Raw genomic sequence first — 14,081 nt, forward strand, 5'->3', positions numbered from 1 at the left:
TAGCTAAGAGGTCGATTTAAATAATTTACGAAAGAATTCTATTAAATTCTCGTTAGATAGTTTTATAGTAAAGTTTTCTTTTAATTAGTATATCTATTAAAAATCTCGAATTTTTTAAATATATTTTCTTTTAAAAAAATATATATATATACTCTTAAAAAAATCGAATTTTCGAATATATTTTCTTAAAAAAAACTTATATTATAAAAAAGAGTAGTAATATTTTTTAGTAATATACTACTAGTAAAAAAAAATACTAAGTATTTAGGTAAATTTCGGCTACTATAGGAACTAGTCCTTTTCCTTAATCTAAAGTAATAGTAATTCTACTAGAATTTAGTATAACTAGTTAATTTCTATAGGAGAAAATTCGCTTTTTAGTTGAACTAAGAGACTTTTCTAGAAATTAGAAGAATTAAACCTAATTTTCTTTATTTTTAGCACCTAGAGCGATTCTAAAATAAATTAGAATAATATTATTATTAGAATCTAATATTATTACTATTAGTAAATAGTAAAACGCGTTTTCTAGTTAATTTCTTATATAGGTAGTATTAATTAAAATATACTTACGTAAATTTAAGATAGCTACCTCTAAAAATACGTCTAGAGAAATAAATATATATCTATTTATTAGATATATTAGTATTTTCGCCTAAAAAATAGTTAGTATATTTAAATAAAAATAAACTTTTAGTAATAAATAGTATCTAAATTTTTTAAATTATTTCTTTTTAGTCGTCCTAAATACCTAAAGAAATCGAATCTTTAGCTCTCTAAGCTACCTAATATAGAATCTTTTTTCTATATAAAATTCGCTTATTTAATGGAATTTATACTACGCGAATTACTGGGTTATCTAAAATAAATTTCTAGGTATAAGAAGAAACTTAGTTAAATTTAAATATCTCTAATTTTCGTAGGTAGATTAAGGGTATATATATTTTGTAAGCCGTTTAATAATAAAAGGATCTAATAAATATTAGTATATTTTCTTTTTTTAAAAAAAGCGAAATAGGAGTATAACTTCTTTAAAAAAAAGAAATAGGAGTATATTGTCTTAAAAAAAAAAGTAAAAATATACTTTTTTTTTAAAAGATATATATCTTAAATAGATAGCTATTTACTACTAGATTACGGTAAATATAGTACGATATTTTTAAATCGCTATATTTTATTTTCTATAATTCTCCTCGCTAGTTAATATAGAATAAGGCCTAATTTTTTTTACCTCGTCTATAGTTAAAAACTCGGTTAAAATTAAAAATAGCTCTATAGTCGATTTTTTAAATAAAAAAAAGGGAAAAAAGGTCCTAGTATTTATATCCTAATATTAGGCGCCTGTCTAATTAAACTAAATATTAGGCGTCTGCTTCTATAGTTTAGAATTTTAATTATAGTTAAACTATTAAATTAGGCGCTTATTTTTAAGTTCTAGAATATAGATCCTAATAAAACTAAATATTTTCGTAAATTCTAAGCTTTAAGAATCTATACTTAATTAAACTAAATAATAATAGCGTGATTATAATAAATATATATATATTTTTACTTAGAAAATATTCAATTTTTTTAAGAGTATATTCGATTTTTTTAAGAATAAATTTAAGTTTTTAAAGAGTATATTTATTATTTATAGTAATATATTTTTTTTAAAAAAAAAATCATTATAGAGGTGTATAATTTATTCAAACTATTTCTAAGATATATAATTTTTAAAAATATATTTCTAAGATATATATTATAAAAATTATATACTAGAGTATTTTAAGCTAGTATATATTAGAAAAGAAAGTTATTTACTATTTTTTTTTAAAAAAAACAAAATATAAATCTAATATAGTTTAAATATATTTTATAAAGAAATAAAAATCTTTTTTTAGAAAAAAAAAAGAGATAACTATAAAGTTTTATAAAATTTAAAATCTTAATTATTAATCTTTAAATAAAAGTATTCTTTAGATATATTTTCTAAAATATATATTTTTATAATTTAATACTTTATATATATACTTATAAGTAGCTCTATATATTTTTATTTTAAGTATAATATATATCTAATTAGTAAATTTTATAAATATCTCACTAGAAAAAACTTTTTAAGAAATAATATATTTTAGTAAGTAGCTAATTTAAAAATCTAAAGAGTTAAAATATATAAAATTTAAAAAAAATATAAAAATAAATCTACTATGATTATAGTTTATTAACTAACTTACTATTTTAATACTAAATTTTTATTATCCTAATAGATATAAAAGTTACCTATTTAAATTAAGCTAGAATATATACTATTATTTAGTAGTAGAAGTAATATAGTTTTCGTTATACTCTAGTACTTTTTACTTATATTAGAATATTCTTATATTAGTTAATAAATATACTAAATAATTTTAAAACTATAATATGGTTTTTTTTAATAATTATATTTAAAATTTTAATAATTTATTAGTATATATATATATAATAGTATAAAAGTAAAAGATATTTATTTTAATAAAATAAATATTTTAAAAAAAAAGCTTATAAAATCTATTTTAAAAATTTAACTATAATAAAAAATAGCTATTTACTAAAATATATATATCTTTTTAAGTATTTTCTAAGATATATATATTACTTCTACTAGATAAATATATATAAATATATTTTAGTATTTTTTATAATATGCATAGTAATTTATTATAAAAAATATATTTTAATTTATTTTAAAGATTATATTTACTCTTTTTTAAAGAGTATATTCTTTTTTTTAAAGAATATATTTTACTTTTTTTTTAAAAAAAATTATATCTAACTAGACTTCTTAGTATATATATCTTAAAAAATATATAAAAAAAATTATTTATCTTAGTAAATATCTATAAACTTAAGCTTTAGAATTATTAAGAAGCTATTATATTTTTTCTTAAAAAAAAGTAGTATAGTATTTAAAAAAAGTTAAATATATATATATATATATTATTATTTTTTAATATTTTTAAATTATTTTTCTAAAATATTATTAGCTTCTTTTTTATATATTAATATATATATTCTCTAAATTAATATAATATTTTACTAGAATAGTCTTTTGAATAGTATACTTTAGAAATAAATAGAATATTAGAAATTATTTTTTAAAATTATATATATATAGATAATATTATAGATTTATTTTATATAAATTTAAAAATATAAGAATTTTAGAATTTATAAATCTAAAAATCTAAGACTTTAGAAGGTTAAAGATTTAATATATCTAAGTTATCTAATTATTTTTACTATAATTAAAGTAATTAAATATATGTATTATTATTTAATAGAGAATAAATACTATTATAAATATAAGTAATTTAATTTACTACTCTATCCTACTTCTTATTTATAGATTAGAGTAATCTAATCTAGATTATCTAATATAATTTCTTAAAAAAAAATTGTAATAAATATACTATTTTAGAAATATTATTAAGAAGTATAATTAGCTATTTACTAAGATATATATACTATTTCTAATATAAATAATTCTAAAAAGTCCCTCTAAAAATAAGATATATATTTTTTTTAAATTTTTCTTTTTTTATAAATTATAATATATTATAAAAATATTTATCTTAGATATAAAACTAATATATATATATCTTAGAGATTATTTTTCTTAAATAATATTCTTCTTTTTCTTAAGAATATATTTTTTAAAAGAAATAATTTCTAACTGATATATATATTTTCGGATTTTATTTCTAAGATATATATTTTTATAATATACTATATTAAATAGAAATTTATAGAAATATTTTTCCTAATTATTTCTATCTTAGAGAGACTTTTCAGATATATTTATCTCAGAAATAGTATGTGTATCTTAGAAAATATCCAAAAAATTATGTGTATCTCAGTAAATAGCTGAAGTGTAATATATACTAATAAGTTGCCGTATCTTATAAGTTTGTTGATTTACTAAATATTAATTATACTCTATGCCGCTCCAATAAAATGGCCCATCAATATTTCTCCAAGCTACCTGCTCGACGCTTTTCTCCCACCCCATCATAACAGCCAGCAGCCGACAACCAGTCGCGCTTACAGTGCATAATACCGTATCAGCCTTTGCTAGAACGGCCAGATCTAGTAAATATGATCGTCCGACCAGCTCACGCATACGCATGGCTTCCTGCGAAGCCTCCAGGTTCTTCTCTACATCCAAGGCAACCTTTGAAGGTTTACCCAAGCTCCAGAAAACATCGCGGAAAAAGCCACCCTCCCAACCGGATATTTCATCGATGTATCTGTTTTTGTTTTTGGCGCCAGTTGCCTCAAGTGTGGTTTTGCTGGCAAGGACAATACGATCTTGAGCGCGAATCGCATCGCCAACTTCAACTGCGCTGTATACGTCCGGGTCATCAGACGCCAAAATGATCTTGGAGGATACGCTCGGCAAAGATGCACCAGTGCTCGATACCGCTTGTAAGACATTGGAGGCAGAGCCGCTCGCTGCTGCAGCCTTGGATTCTCGGGTGGAAGAGGCGTTTAGAGACAGCGACTGTCCATGGTGTGTAACAAGGACATCACGGGCAGCGAATAAATAGCGGTCTAATGGGATGTAATCCTTGGAGTATTCCAATTCGAACGGGTGACGGTCTCCGCGACGAACGTGAAGACCGATGCTCATGTTGCCTCCTTCCTGGACTGGCGAGTAGAGATTCTGTGCCCGTTCCAGGACATAGCCCGCATCGTCATGCCGAAGGTTGAACAGGGCCTCGTATCCTTGGCGCAAGAGCCCAAAAATGCGATGCTGGCGTTGAACGGCACTTTTCTTGGTGTCTTGGTACTCCTCATTAAAAGAGGATCCAAAAGTCCAAGACGTTGTGGCGGCGGAAACAAGAAGGTGTCTTGCATTATGCGGGCATGGCACGACCTGGTTGGTCAGTGGTGGCAAGCAAGAAGGTGCTGGTGGCGGCGCGAAGTAGCTCGTATAATTGCCGTACGGCCTGTGTGCGAGAAGGCAGTGTTAGCTTATAGCGGGAGTAGACAGCAGCGTAAACCAGTAGGTCAGCGCACCATCGGGTATCATCCACGAAAAAGGCCCTCCCCTCCTTTTGCGCCAGCCCATATGCCATCCACAGAGACATTAGGGTCTTGCCCATACCCGCTTCTGACGTCTCCATCACAAAGGTTAAACTAGTCTCGCAGAGCTTCACCTCTTCACTGCCCATCACACCCATGGCATGCTCATCCCAACCGACTGCTGACACCATTTTGACGTGTTCCTGCGACTGAGGCAACAGACCTTGCTCCATCGCTTCTTGAACGTCGACGAAATTCGGATCAGTGTAATAGTAGCCCCGCTGATCAGCGAGAGACACCTCGGAGACTTGGCGGCACAGCTCTTGGTATTGAATTGGCCGCAACGGGAACTCCAGATGTGCCGGCAAGGAAAGGGTCCATAGCATCTTGCCGCGCGGGTCTGTCACGGCAACCACCGACGGTTCTTCCGGAAGCAGGCTGTCGCCGACCATTTCGTACTCGCCCTGGTAGGCATGAGGCCGGCTGGTGCACCAGTGCCTGATGCCGAACCAAGCTAGCACGGTAAGACTGCAAAAGACGGCCAGGAGCTTCTTGACGATGCGCGCGTGGGCGGAAGACGAAGCCTTGGCATGGCGCGGTGGGGGAGGTAAGCCCGGCGAGGGCGGTGGAGAGCGTGAGAAGAGGGCCGAGTGAGGGGTGCGCGGGGTCAAGAGAGCGGCGGGCGGGCGGGCGGAGGTCGAGGGCGAGACGATGGAGAGGTGGTTGGCACGGCGGGCGTGCATGGTGGGCGAGAGCGAGGGCGAGGGCAGTGGAGAGAGAAGAGCGCCATTGGGGAGACTTTGGTGCAGCTGTAGTGGAATGGAGATGACGGGATGCTTCGCGTAGGCGCAGCGTGAGACGAACTTGAGACGCATTACTCGGTACGTGCGTATGTACTCTAGGGTATCAAGGGTGCTACAAAAACGAACATAACCAAGAGGAAAATAAAAAATAAAAAGCAAATCAGCTGTCGTGCGCCGGTCTGAAACTGAGCATGTCGTCCAGCATCTTCGTAATGTCCTCGACCTCGCGCGAGTCCTTCTCCGATCGCGGCGACAGCAGGCCACCGGGGCTCGTTGCCCAGCTCTTGCCGCTGTTGTAGAAGTAGCTCGAGCTGGCGGTGCTGCCACTGCGTCGCACCGCCGCCCGGCGGTTCTCCAGCGCCGCCACCGACGTGTCGACGGTCAGGTCGGCCACATCGCGCTTGCGCGCCGCCGACCGCAGCGCCGCTACCATGCGGTCCTTGTCCTCGAGCTGCGCCCGCAACTCTGCTATCTCCTCGTCCTTCTCCTTCAGCAGTGACTCGATCCTGCCCTCTTCTATGCCCAGGGCCGTCAGCCGGCCCGAGTGCGACAGAGCCATCGACATGCGCGATTGGCTCGTCCGCCGCGCCTGCAGCAAGCGCTTCTCAAGCGTAGATATGTAGCGGTTCTTGTCCGCGAGGTCTACCTGCAAGGCTTGGATGTGAGCTGCGGGGCTGGCCGTGCCATCGCCGTTGTCGCCCAGCGACTCCTCTTCTTCCGACCCGTTCTCGCCCGCTTCCTGCCCTAGAGATGGCGGGAATGACATTGCCGAGCCTCCGGAAGAGGTTCGGTTGAGGTTTGGCACCTCAAGCGCCATCTGACTTGCCATCGAGTTGCGCACAGAGACCGTGTGAGGCTCGCTGTTGCTCATGATCGAGTTGCGGTACCGAGCGCCCAAAGACGTGAAGGACCGGCGGGAGTTTACCCCTATGGACCTTGAGCTCAGGATTAGACGGTTGAGGTGTTCGATGCGCTCTTTCAGAGCCGTTCGCGCAAGCTGCATTTCTAGCATCTGCTCTTCGTGCCGCACTTCTGCTTCGACCTCACGAGCTCTTTCTTCTTCCATCACTCTGGCTACGGTCTCCTCTTTCGTTTTGTTTTCAAGCTGTTTGCGTAGTTCTGCAATCTCCATGCGATACCGGTCCAAGAGCGCGCGGCTGTTCGGGTCGGCGGCATGTGCCTCTTCTGCTTTCTTCGCATGACTGACAATGCTATTTTTGGCACGTGAAGCGAATTTCAAGGTACTGAGCGTTTCGTTGATGTGCGTGTTGGTGCTCGCAACGCTTCCTGAAAAACCAATTTGGACAGTGCATAGGATGCTGACGAGGGAATTTCCCGACAAAGCGGGTTGCAGCAAACGAGTAAGTTTGCTGTCTCTGTAGGGCAGATGTTTGTCTCTTTCTGCATCCTTGTCCTTGTGCTCCGAAAGTCGAGCGATGACCGTGCCGAGCGTAAGAAGACTCTTGTTGATGTGCGCGCCTTCGGCTCGCCTCTCTTTGTCATCTGCAGCTCTTTCTGAGCCCGCCAAATCGATCAGGCTCAGTGTCGAGACGCGCACTCCACCAGGTGCTATGGCCGAACGCTTGCTATCCTGGAGAGTTCCTCCTCCGGGGACGCGCTCGCGGCTTTCGACGACAATCTGAACAACCGCATGACTCCGTGAGCTCCGGGCGTTGAACTGCGTACCGGCCACCCTCCGGCACTGGTCACCTCTGGCAATGACCCGCAGAAGCTGCGTAGGGCTTTGGACTATTTCTTCTTTCAATGGCGTTGCGTAAACACCTCTTTTGCTGTCTTCCCTGAGCTTGATTTCTTCCTGCGGTCCGGCCAGCGGACCTGTTCCGGTGGGGTTTGCCAGAAGGTCATGAATCTTTTCGTTGTAGATCTCTAGGTAGCTCACACGCAGCAAGAACTCTCGGTGGGGAGTTTCCCGGATGAAAGAGAAGATGTCGGTGATGGCGAGGGGGATTACACCCGGAGACGTAGTCGTGCCTTGCATGGAGAAGGTTTTTCCTGTGCCGGTCATACCGTATGCGAAGACTGTCCCGTGATAGCCTTCCATCACCCGCCGAACCAGCCGCTTGGCTGCCGCATCGTAGACGCGTGCGTTGTTGTCCTGCGCAGTAAACACATTGTCTGTCCCATCAAGATATCAGTGCACCGAACATGCTCAGAGGGGACGATGCCATCCCTACCGCTGAAATAGTCGCCGCCTTCTCGCCCTCTGTACGCTATCAAGCCCCGCCGTCCATCCACCATCCACTCTGACTCGCGTGGCGCTTCTGACCCTCCCGCATCAGGCCTTACTCGAACACTCACTACAACGTTTCCTTTTCCGTCTTTATGGGTAGACGACCGCCCCCCGGTGCCTGGGCTTTCCTGCTCTGAAGACATTTTTTCGGCTTCGCCGCTATCATCGAGCTCGGTGTCATACGATTCTTGCGACGGATAACCTGGGCTTTCGGGGGGCGATGAGTTGGCAAAAGAGCCATTCAGGGCCAGCCTTCTATCGACAGCTTCGACCAGCAAGCTTGGCGAGCCCAACGGAGACTTCGTGGAAGACTGTCCTCGAGCCCTGGCGCTACCCGGCTTCCTCGAGGGGACACCCGTGGAGCCGAGCGAGCTCCGCCTATCCGTGGTGGTGCCATCTGAAGTGGTGCCGGCCGACAGAGGACTTGGTGGATGGCTTATGCGATTCACGCCTTTGGGAGGCTGAGGAAAGGAACCAATGCTGATCGTCTTGCGCAAGCCTTTTGCGGGCGTGGCGGCCGCCAACGGGCCCCGGATCTGAGAGGTTGTGGGCAGGTTCGAGGTAGAGTTGGATTGCGCTTTGGGCTGCGGGCGCGTTGGGAGCGTCGAGGGTGACGAGGGCTGGGCGGACATGCGTCGTTCGGGGCTGGCGGGACTGCGCGTCTTGGGCACAGGGAGGGCGGGTAGAGGCGCGTCGGGGGGGTTCAGTGAAGGTCTCGGAATGGCGGCCATGGTGGTGGTTGGTGATGGCAAGGCTCAGTTCCACGGGCCCAAGCGACGTTGCCATGGGGTCTCAGGGAAAGTGCACTGCTGCCGCGCTGGCCCGAATGGAGCGCACGGCGATGGTTGGCGGGTGAAGGAACGAGTGCTAGCAGTGTTGACGGGCGACAATCATAACGAGCGGGAGCGGCCTGAGCTCAGGGGCTTAGCCGCAGGGCAACTTGCCCACAATTGATCCCTCCCCCCGGCCAGGGCCCTTTCACGTGAGGCTGATTTGATTTGATGTGATTGATGTGACATTCTCCAATTGCTCATCTACTTTTTATGCTGCTTTTTCCCACCCTTAAACACCTAATGCACGCCGTTGCTGTAGCCGTTGGCCCCTTCGACGTAACCGTTGGGTCCGTCCACTCCCTCCGGCCCCGACGCAAATTTTATCGACGACTGCACGGGACCGCCGTTGGGCACACCGTCGGCCGCGTCGTCGCTCATGACGGCTTTCTTGAGCATCGACGGGCCATTGGCCTTGGCCTCCACCGATTCGCCATTGACAGTGTATCCTGTGTCGCTCGAGTCCACAAACGCCTCGATTCCAGCCCCCTCACGGGGGTATTCCTTCATTAGCTGCTTGTGCAGATGCAATGCCTTAACCATCTCCTCAGACGACACGTCGTTCAAAAAGACGCAGCTGCCCAAAGGACTGGGAACGGCTGCACGTAGCAACCCGTCTCTAGTCTTGAGAATGGCTTTGGTGCCCTTGTCTAGGATGTCCTCGTCAAACTGTGCATGGTCCATGGAAAGGCCGGCACGAGAGAATAGGTTTAGGATAAGACGGTGCTCCTCGTCGCTCAGCTGTCCCCGCATGTTTGCAAGTGTGGCTGAGTATGCCATGTCAATCGAAATGGCATGGCCGTGACGCAAAGGCACGTCGGGGACAAGCTCATGGAGAGGTGACCACCTTTCACGCGTCAATAATTTCGAGACCCAAAAAGATGACTGAACAACTTACGTATGGCCATATGCAATCACCCTGTCCAGGCCGATCTCATGCAGATTCGGCGTCTCCAGCTTCAGCATCTCATAGATGCCTGCACGGTTGATCTTGTCCGCTGCCGACCTAACTTCCGCGGATGCGCCATCCGCGCGACCAAAACCAGTTCCGATAAGCTCTTCACAATACTTGTCCAGGAGGTTGAACGTCTCAAGATGAGCGCAGGTCGAGATTTTGATCAGTTCAGCGAAACCATTCCTGATCTGAGCCTCGGGAAGAGTGCGAAGGAACCCAAAATCGAGGAAGGTGTGGATAGGTGCGTGGTAAGCCCCCAGTCGGTTCTTGTAGTTACCATAGTTGACCGCCACCTTGATAGAGACAGAAGCGTCGATCAGGCCGATTACAGTTGTCGGAATACGGATGTAGTTCGTATTTCTGCGGTATGCGGCACAGGCGAATCTGCGTTTGGATGGTTAGCCTGATGTTCCCCAGGGACTCGAGACATTTGATGGTATCGGGCCAGAGTGCCTTGAATATATCTTGGCGATGGACCGGTGGAAGTTGTCTTTACCCGGCAACGTCTGTAACCAGCCCACCACCAACGACGAGTACAGGCTCCTTTCTGAAAATGCCAAACTCTGTCATTGAGTCGACGATACTCAGAAGAGTATCCATAGATTTGGCCTTCTCCCCGATCATGGTCTTGTGAATCTTCAACTCGATATTGTGGTGGTCAAAGTACTCCTGCATCTGCTTCCCGTAGACGTTGAAGATGTTCAAGTCCATGACAGCAAGGCATCGCTTCCAGCGAGTGTAGCAATCGGCGAGCTGGCTGTTGGGCTTGTCGAAAATCCCGTCGAGGAAGGTGAAGTCATATTCTATCTTCTCGTAACCCTCGACGTGGAAGCCCGCCTTGGTCTCGGCGACTTTTGCGCTCATGTCAGACATGTTGGATCGGAGTGTGGAGTATGTTGAACAACAACAAAATTGAAAAGAGAAGCAAGAAACAGAGGACCGAGGAATGGTACGGAACGTTGGGGAGGATATCGGTCCCGTCCAGCAGACAGGCTAGCCTTTTAAACCTGTCCGACACAGTAACACGCTACACAGTCGAGCCGCATGAAGAGATGACAAGGCCCAACGCATCAACGAAATCCACGCCAGCAAGCCATGGAAGCGCTGAGGCATATTTGCAAGCGACGGCGCATGCGGGATGCATCAGTGCTTCGGCATGCCATGGTCGAAAGAGGAGCTAGCACGGTCCAAAGGAGCGTTGGGGTGGCAGTCATGATGTCGAGGAAAAGGATGGACGCGCATGTCGTCAACGCAGCGACATAACCCAAGATGCTAGTCTCACGCCATCTCGGGTAGATTGGCGACGCGGGTGGGGCGGGCGCGCGATGGTGATGCTTTCGATGCTGGGCGCCTGGAGATCGACGCGCATTACCTCATGCAGCAGCTGTACCTGTCTGTGCGTCCTGTGCCCCTCCCCCGCACGCTTCAACGGCTTGGCGCGCTGTGTATACCCGTACACAACCTTTCCTCTCTGCTACACACACCCACACCATGCCGCACTTTGATACCTCCAAGGCTTACGCCGAGCAAGAGGAGACCTTCTTCGACGATGGCCGCGAAATCGAACTCCTGCACTTCGTCTACGGCCAGCCCGACGTCGATGACATCCGCGGCCACCCCGCCCGTGTCCTGCGTGCCATTGACGACTTTGCCCGCACCAAGAAGTATCTGATGAACGTCGGCGAGGACAAGGGTAGGATCGTGACAGATCTCATCGCCCAAGTCAAGCCCCAGGTCATGGTATGCATGCTGTGCTCTCCCATCCCCGCTTGGCACTGACGTGGCACCAAGGTCGAGCTGGGAGGATACATTGGCTATTCCTGCATTCTGTTCGGTGACGCCGTGCGCAGGGCCGGTGGCAGCCGCTACTTCAGCCTCGAACGGAATCCTGAGTTTGCTGCCGTGATCAGTTCCTTGGTGGACCTTGCAGGCCTCAGCGATGTTGTCAAGGTTGTTGTTGGCTCTAGCGATGCATCAATCAAGAGACTTCAGAAATCGGGAGCTTTGCAGCACATAGACTTGATGTTCTTGGACCACTATAAGCCGGCGTACACTGCCGACTTGAAGCTGTGCGAGCATCTCAAGCTTGTGACTCCAGGGTCGGTCCTGGCCGCGGACAATGTCATCAAGCCAGGAAACCCGCCCTACCTTGAGTATGTCCGAGCGAGCGTAGAGGAGAAAAGAAGAGCTGTAGAGCAGGAAGGCGCCGCGGGTGAAAGCGGCGTCGACGGCCGCTTTGCGGACAGGACGTCGAAGCAGTACGTGAAGCGCGAGGGAGAAGTCAAGTTGGATACAACGATCAAAGGAAACCCGAACCTGATATATGAGAGCGAGCTCGTGAACAGTTTCGAGCCCACCGGGGTGCCGGTAAGTTTGGCAGTGAGTGAGCTGCTGGAATTTAGGAACTGACAATGGCATCTAGGACGGCGTTGAAATCACCAGGTGTGTGGGAGTGGAGCAATAGATGGCATGGATCGAAGGACAGAATACTTGATAGACAACAGCTACGTGTAAACGTAAAATTTGACTTGCTTGCCCGGCCCCAACCTAGGTAGCTAAGCAGGAGGTCCATGACGTACCCCAAAGCTCGGCTGTGCACTCTAAATACTTCTTGCCCTACCTAGCCTCTTCTCTTCCCTCTCATCCATTCTTGCCTTTTCACTCTTTTTCAACCATGGAAGGCTTTCTCGCCGGTCATGTGCCCAAAAATGCCCTTCTCCTCTTGCTGAGCATCCTATTCCTACCTTTTGACACCATGCTGCTGGGCCTGGTCTACCTTCTTACTCGCGCCCTTCCTCATTTGTCTCCGGCTGTGTCGCGTAATGCGGGGGCAAAGACCATCTTGGTTACGGGTGTCGGCATGAGCAAAGGTCTAACTCTTGCCCGGACATTCCATCTGGCAGGCCATCGTGTCATTGGAGCGGATTTTTCCCCCCTCGCTTGCGGTCGCTTTTCCGCCGCCTTGTCAGCTTTCTACACCTTGCAGAAGCCCACTCAAAGCGACTCAGGTCCTTATATATCCTCCTTGCTGGAGACTATTCGACGCGAGGGCGTAGATCTGTGGGTCAGTTGCTCCGGCGTTGCCTCAGCGGTCGAAGATGGCTTTGCGAAAGAAGCCGTGGAATCGCAAACTATATGCAAAGCTGTGCAGTTTGGAATTGAAGACACGCGGCGATTACACGAGAAGGACACATTCATTCAACACACTCGCAGCATCGGGCTGGAGGTGCCTGAGACACACACAGTGCGTAGCAGGGATAGCATGCTGACTGCTCTGAAGAAGAGTATCGGACTTGCGGCAGAAAAAGGCAAAAACAGAAGACGTTTTATTGCAAAGAGCATTGGAATGGACGACAAAAGCAGGGGAGATATGACATTGCTCCCGTGTCCGGCGGAAAACGAGACCAAAGCACATATTGCAAGGCTTGATATCTCTGACAAGGATCCATGGATTCTCCAGGAGTATGTCAAGGGCGAGGAATACTGTACGCATGCTCTTGTTATTAGGGGACAGGTCAAGGCCTTTGTGGCCTGCCCCTCCGCAGAACTTTTGATGCACTACAGTGCTCTGCCAGCCGATTCACCACTCAGCTTGGCTATGCTCAGTTTCACACAACGACATGCAGACGCTGGTGGCCCGGAATTCACTGGGCACTTGAGCTTTGATTTTCTTGTAAAAGAAGAAGACATCAAAAATGGAAACGCTAAGGACATACTACTTTATCCCATCGAATGCAACCCCCGCGCACACACGGCTGTTGTCCTTTTCAACAGACCGAAAGATTTGGCGGATCAATACTTGTCACTGCTGAGTTCTGACGAGCATTGTATCGCCACAGGCAGACAGGAAAAGTCTTGCTCCATCATCGCGCCCCACCAGTCAGAAAATTATTATTGGGTTGGACACGATCTCGTTGAGCTTGTATTACTGCCTGCAGTAAAAACCATTTCTGGAAGGTTACCATTAGATGTCACCCTGAGATCCTGGAAGACGTTCTTCGAGCACCTTGTCTACTGGAGGGACGGCACCTATGAGTTTTGGGACCCGCTTCCTTGGTGGTGCCTGTACCATGTATTTTGGCCGACACAATTTGTGGCCAGCATCAGCATTGGGCAAAAATGGAGCCGGATGAACGTCAGCACCACCAAAATGTTTTCCTCTGCCTAGCCACGGATAAAAGGGGAAGACTTTA

At 44.3% G+C, this 14,081-nt stretch overlaps 6 protein-coding genes across 6 annotated transcripts; 3 read left to right on the plus strand and 3 right to left on the minus strand.

The window, feature by feature from the left end:
• Positions 1-3,949: 3,949 nt before the first annotated feature.
• On the minus strand, positions 3,950-5,792 carry K452DRAFT_326597 (uncharacterized protein; the record flags this gene model as incomplete). Its single annotated transcript, XM_033544857.1, has 2 exons — positions 3,950-4,973; positions 5,044-5,792. The coding sequence occupies 2 exons, from the start codon at positions 5,790-5,792 to the stop codon at positions 3,950-3,952; spliced, it is 1,773 nt and encodes a 590-aa protein (XP_033397769.1).
• On the minus strand, positions 5,565-9,079 carry K452DRAFT_25941 (uncharacterized protein). The gene is made up of 2 exons (XM_033538495.1): positions 8,048-9,079; positions 5,565-7,988 (listed from the first exon to the last, which is right to left on the minus strand). The coding sequence occupies exons 1-2, from the start codon at positions 8,832-8,834 to the stop codon at positions 6,013-6,015; spliced, it is 2,763 nt and encodes a 920-aa protein (XP_033397770.1). The 5' UTR covers positions 8,835-9,079; the 3' UTR covers positions 5,565-6,012.
• A 51-nt stretch (positions 9,080-9,130) lies between these two features.
• Positions 9,131-10,761, minus strand: K452DRAFT_270779 (uncharacterized protein; the record flags this gene model as incomplete). The annotated part of the gene is made up of 3 exons (XM_033539004.1): positions 9,131-9,780; positions 9,832-10,272; positions 10,385-10,761. The coding sequence occupies 3 exons, from the start codon at positions 10,759-10,761 to the stop codon at positions 9,174-9,176; spliced, it is 1,425 nt and encodes a 474-aa protein (XP_033397771.1). The 3' UTR covers positions 9,131-9,173.
• A 4-nt stretch (positions 10,762-10,765) lies between these two features.
• On the plus strand, positions 10,766-11,089 carry K452DRAFT_287261 (uncharacterized protein). Its single transcript, XM_033540440.1, has one exon. It carries the CDS (start codon positions 10,782-10,784, stop codon positions 11,067-11,069), a length of 288 nt encoding a protein of 95 aa, XP_033397772.1. The 5' UTR covers positions 10,766-10,781; the 3' UTR covers positions 11,070-11,089.
• Positions 11,090-11,254: 165 nt separating this feature from the next.
• Positions 11,255-12,470, plus strand: K452DRAFT_249847 (uncharacterized protein). Its single transcript, XM_033538153.1, has 3 exons — positions 11,255-11,628; positions 11,680-12,255; positions 12,311-12,470. Exons 1-3 carry the CDS (start codon positions 11,380-11,382, stop codon positions 12,350-12,352), a joined length of 867 nt encoding a protein of 288 aa, XP_033397773.1. The 5' UTR covers positions 11,255-11,379; the 3' UTR covers positions 12,353-12,470.
• Positions 12,471-12,713: 243 nt separating this feature from the next.
• Positions 12,714-14,056, plus strand: K452DRAFT_270787 (uncharacterized protein; the record flags this gene model as incomplete). The annotated part of the gene is made up of 1 exon (XM_033539005.1): positions 12,714-14,056. The coding sequence occupies exon 1, from the start codon at positions 12,749-12,751 to the stop codon at positions 14,054-14,056; it is 1,308 nt and encodes a 435-aa protein (XP_033397774.1). The 5' UTR covers positions 12,714-12,748.
• Between the last annotated feature and the right edge of the window lie 25 nt (positions 14,057-14,081).

Source organism: Aplosporella prunicola (assembly GCF_010093885.1).
Source record: "Aplosporella prunicola CBS 121167 unplaced genomic scaffold K452scaffold_12, whole genome shotgun sequence".
In the NCBI taxonomy this organism is placed as follows: Eukaryota; Fungi; Ascomycota; class Dothideomycetes; order Botryosphaeriales; family Aplosporellaceae; genus Aplosporella; species Aplosporella prunicola.

Bases quoted from the DNA above. Each gene is read 5' to 3' on its own strand.
- K452DRAFT_25941 (XM_033538495.1), bottom strand. From the start codon at position 8,834: ATGGCCGCCATTCCGAGACCTTCACTGAACCCCCCCGACGCGCCTCTA. The intron at 7,989-8,047 runs GTAGGGATGGCA...TTGATGGGACAG, and splicing joins AGGCGGCGACTATTTCAGCG to ACAATGTGTTTACTGCGCAG.
- K452DRAFT_287261 (XM_033540440.1), top strand. From the start codon at position 10,782: ATGTTGAACAACAACAAAATTGAAAAGAGAAGCAAGAAACAGAGGACC.
- K452DRAFT_249847 (XM_033538153.1), top strand. From the start codon at position 11,380: ATGCCGCACTTTGATACCTCCAAGGCTTACGCCGAGCAAGAGGAGACC. The intron at 11,629-11,679 runs GTATGCATGCTG...CGTGGCACCAAG, and splicing joins AAGTCAAGCCCCAGGTCATG to GTCGAGCTGGGAGGATACAT. The intron at 12,256-12,310 runs GTAAGTTTGGCA...AATGGCATCTAG, and splicing joins TCGAGCCCACCGGGGTGCCG to GACGGCGTTGAAATCACCAG.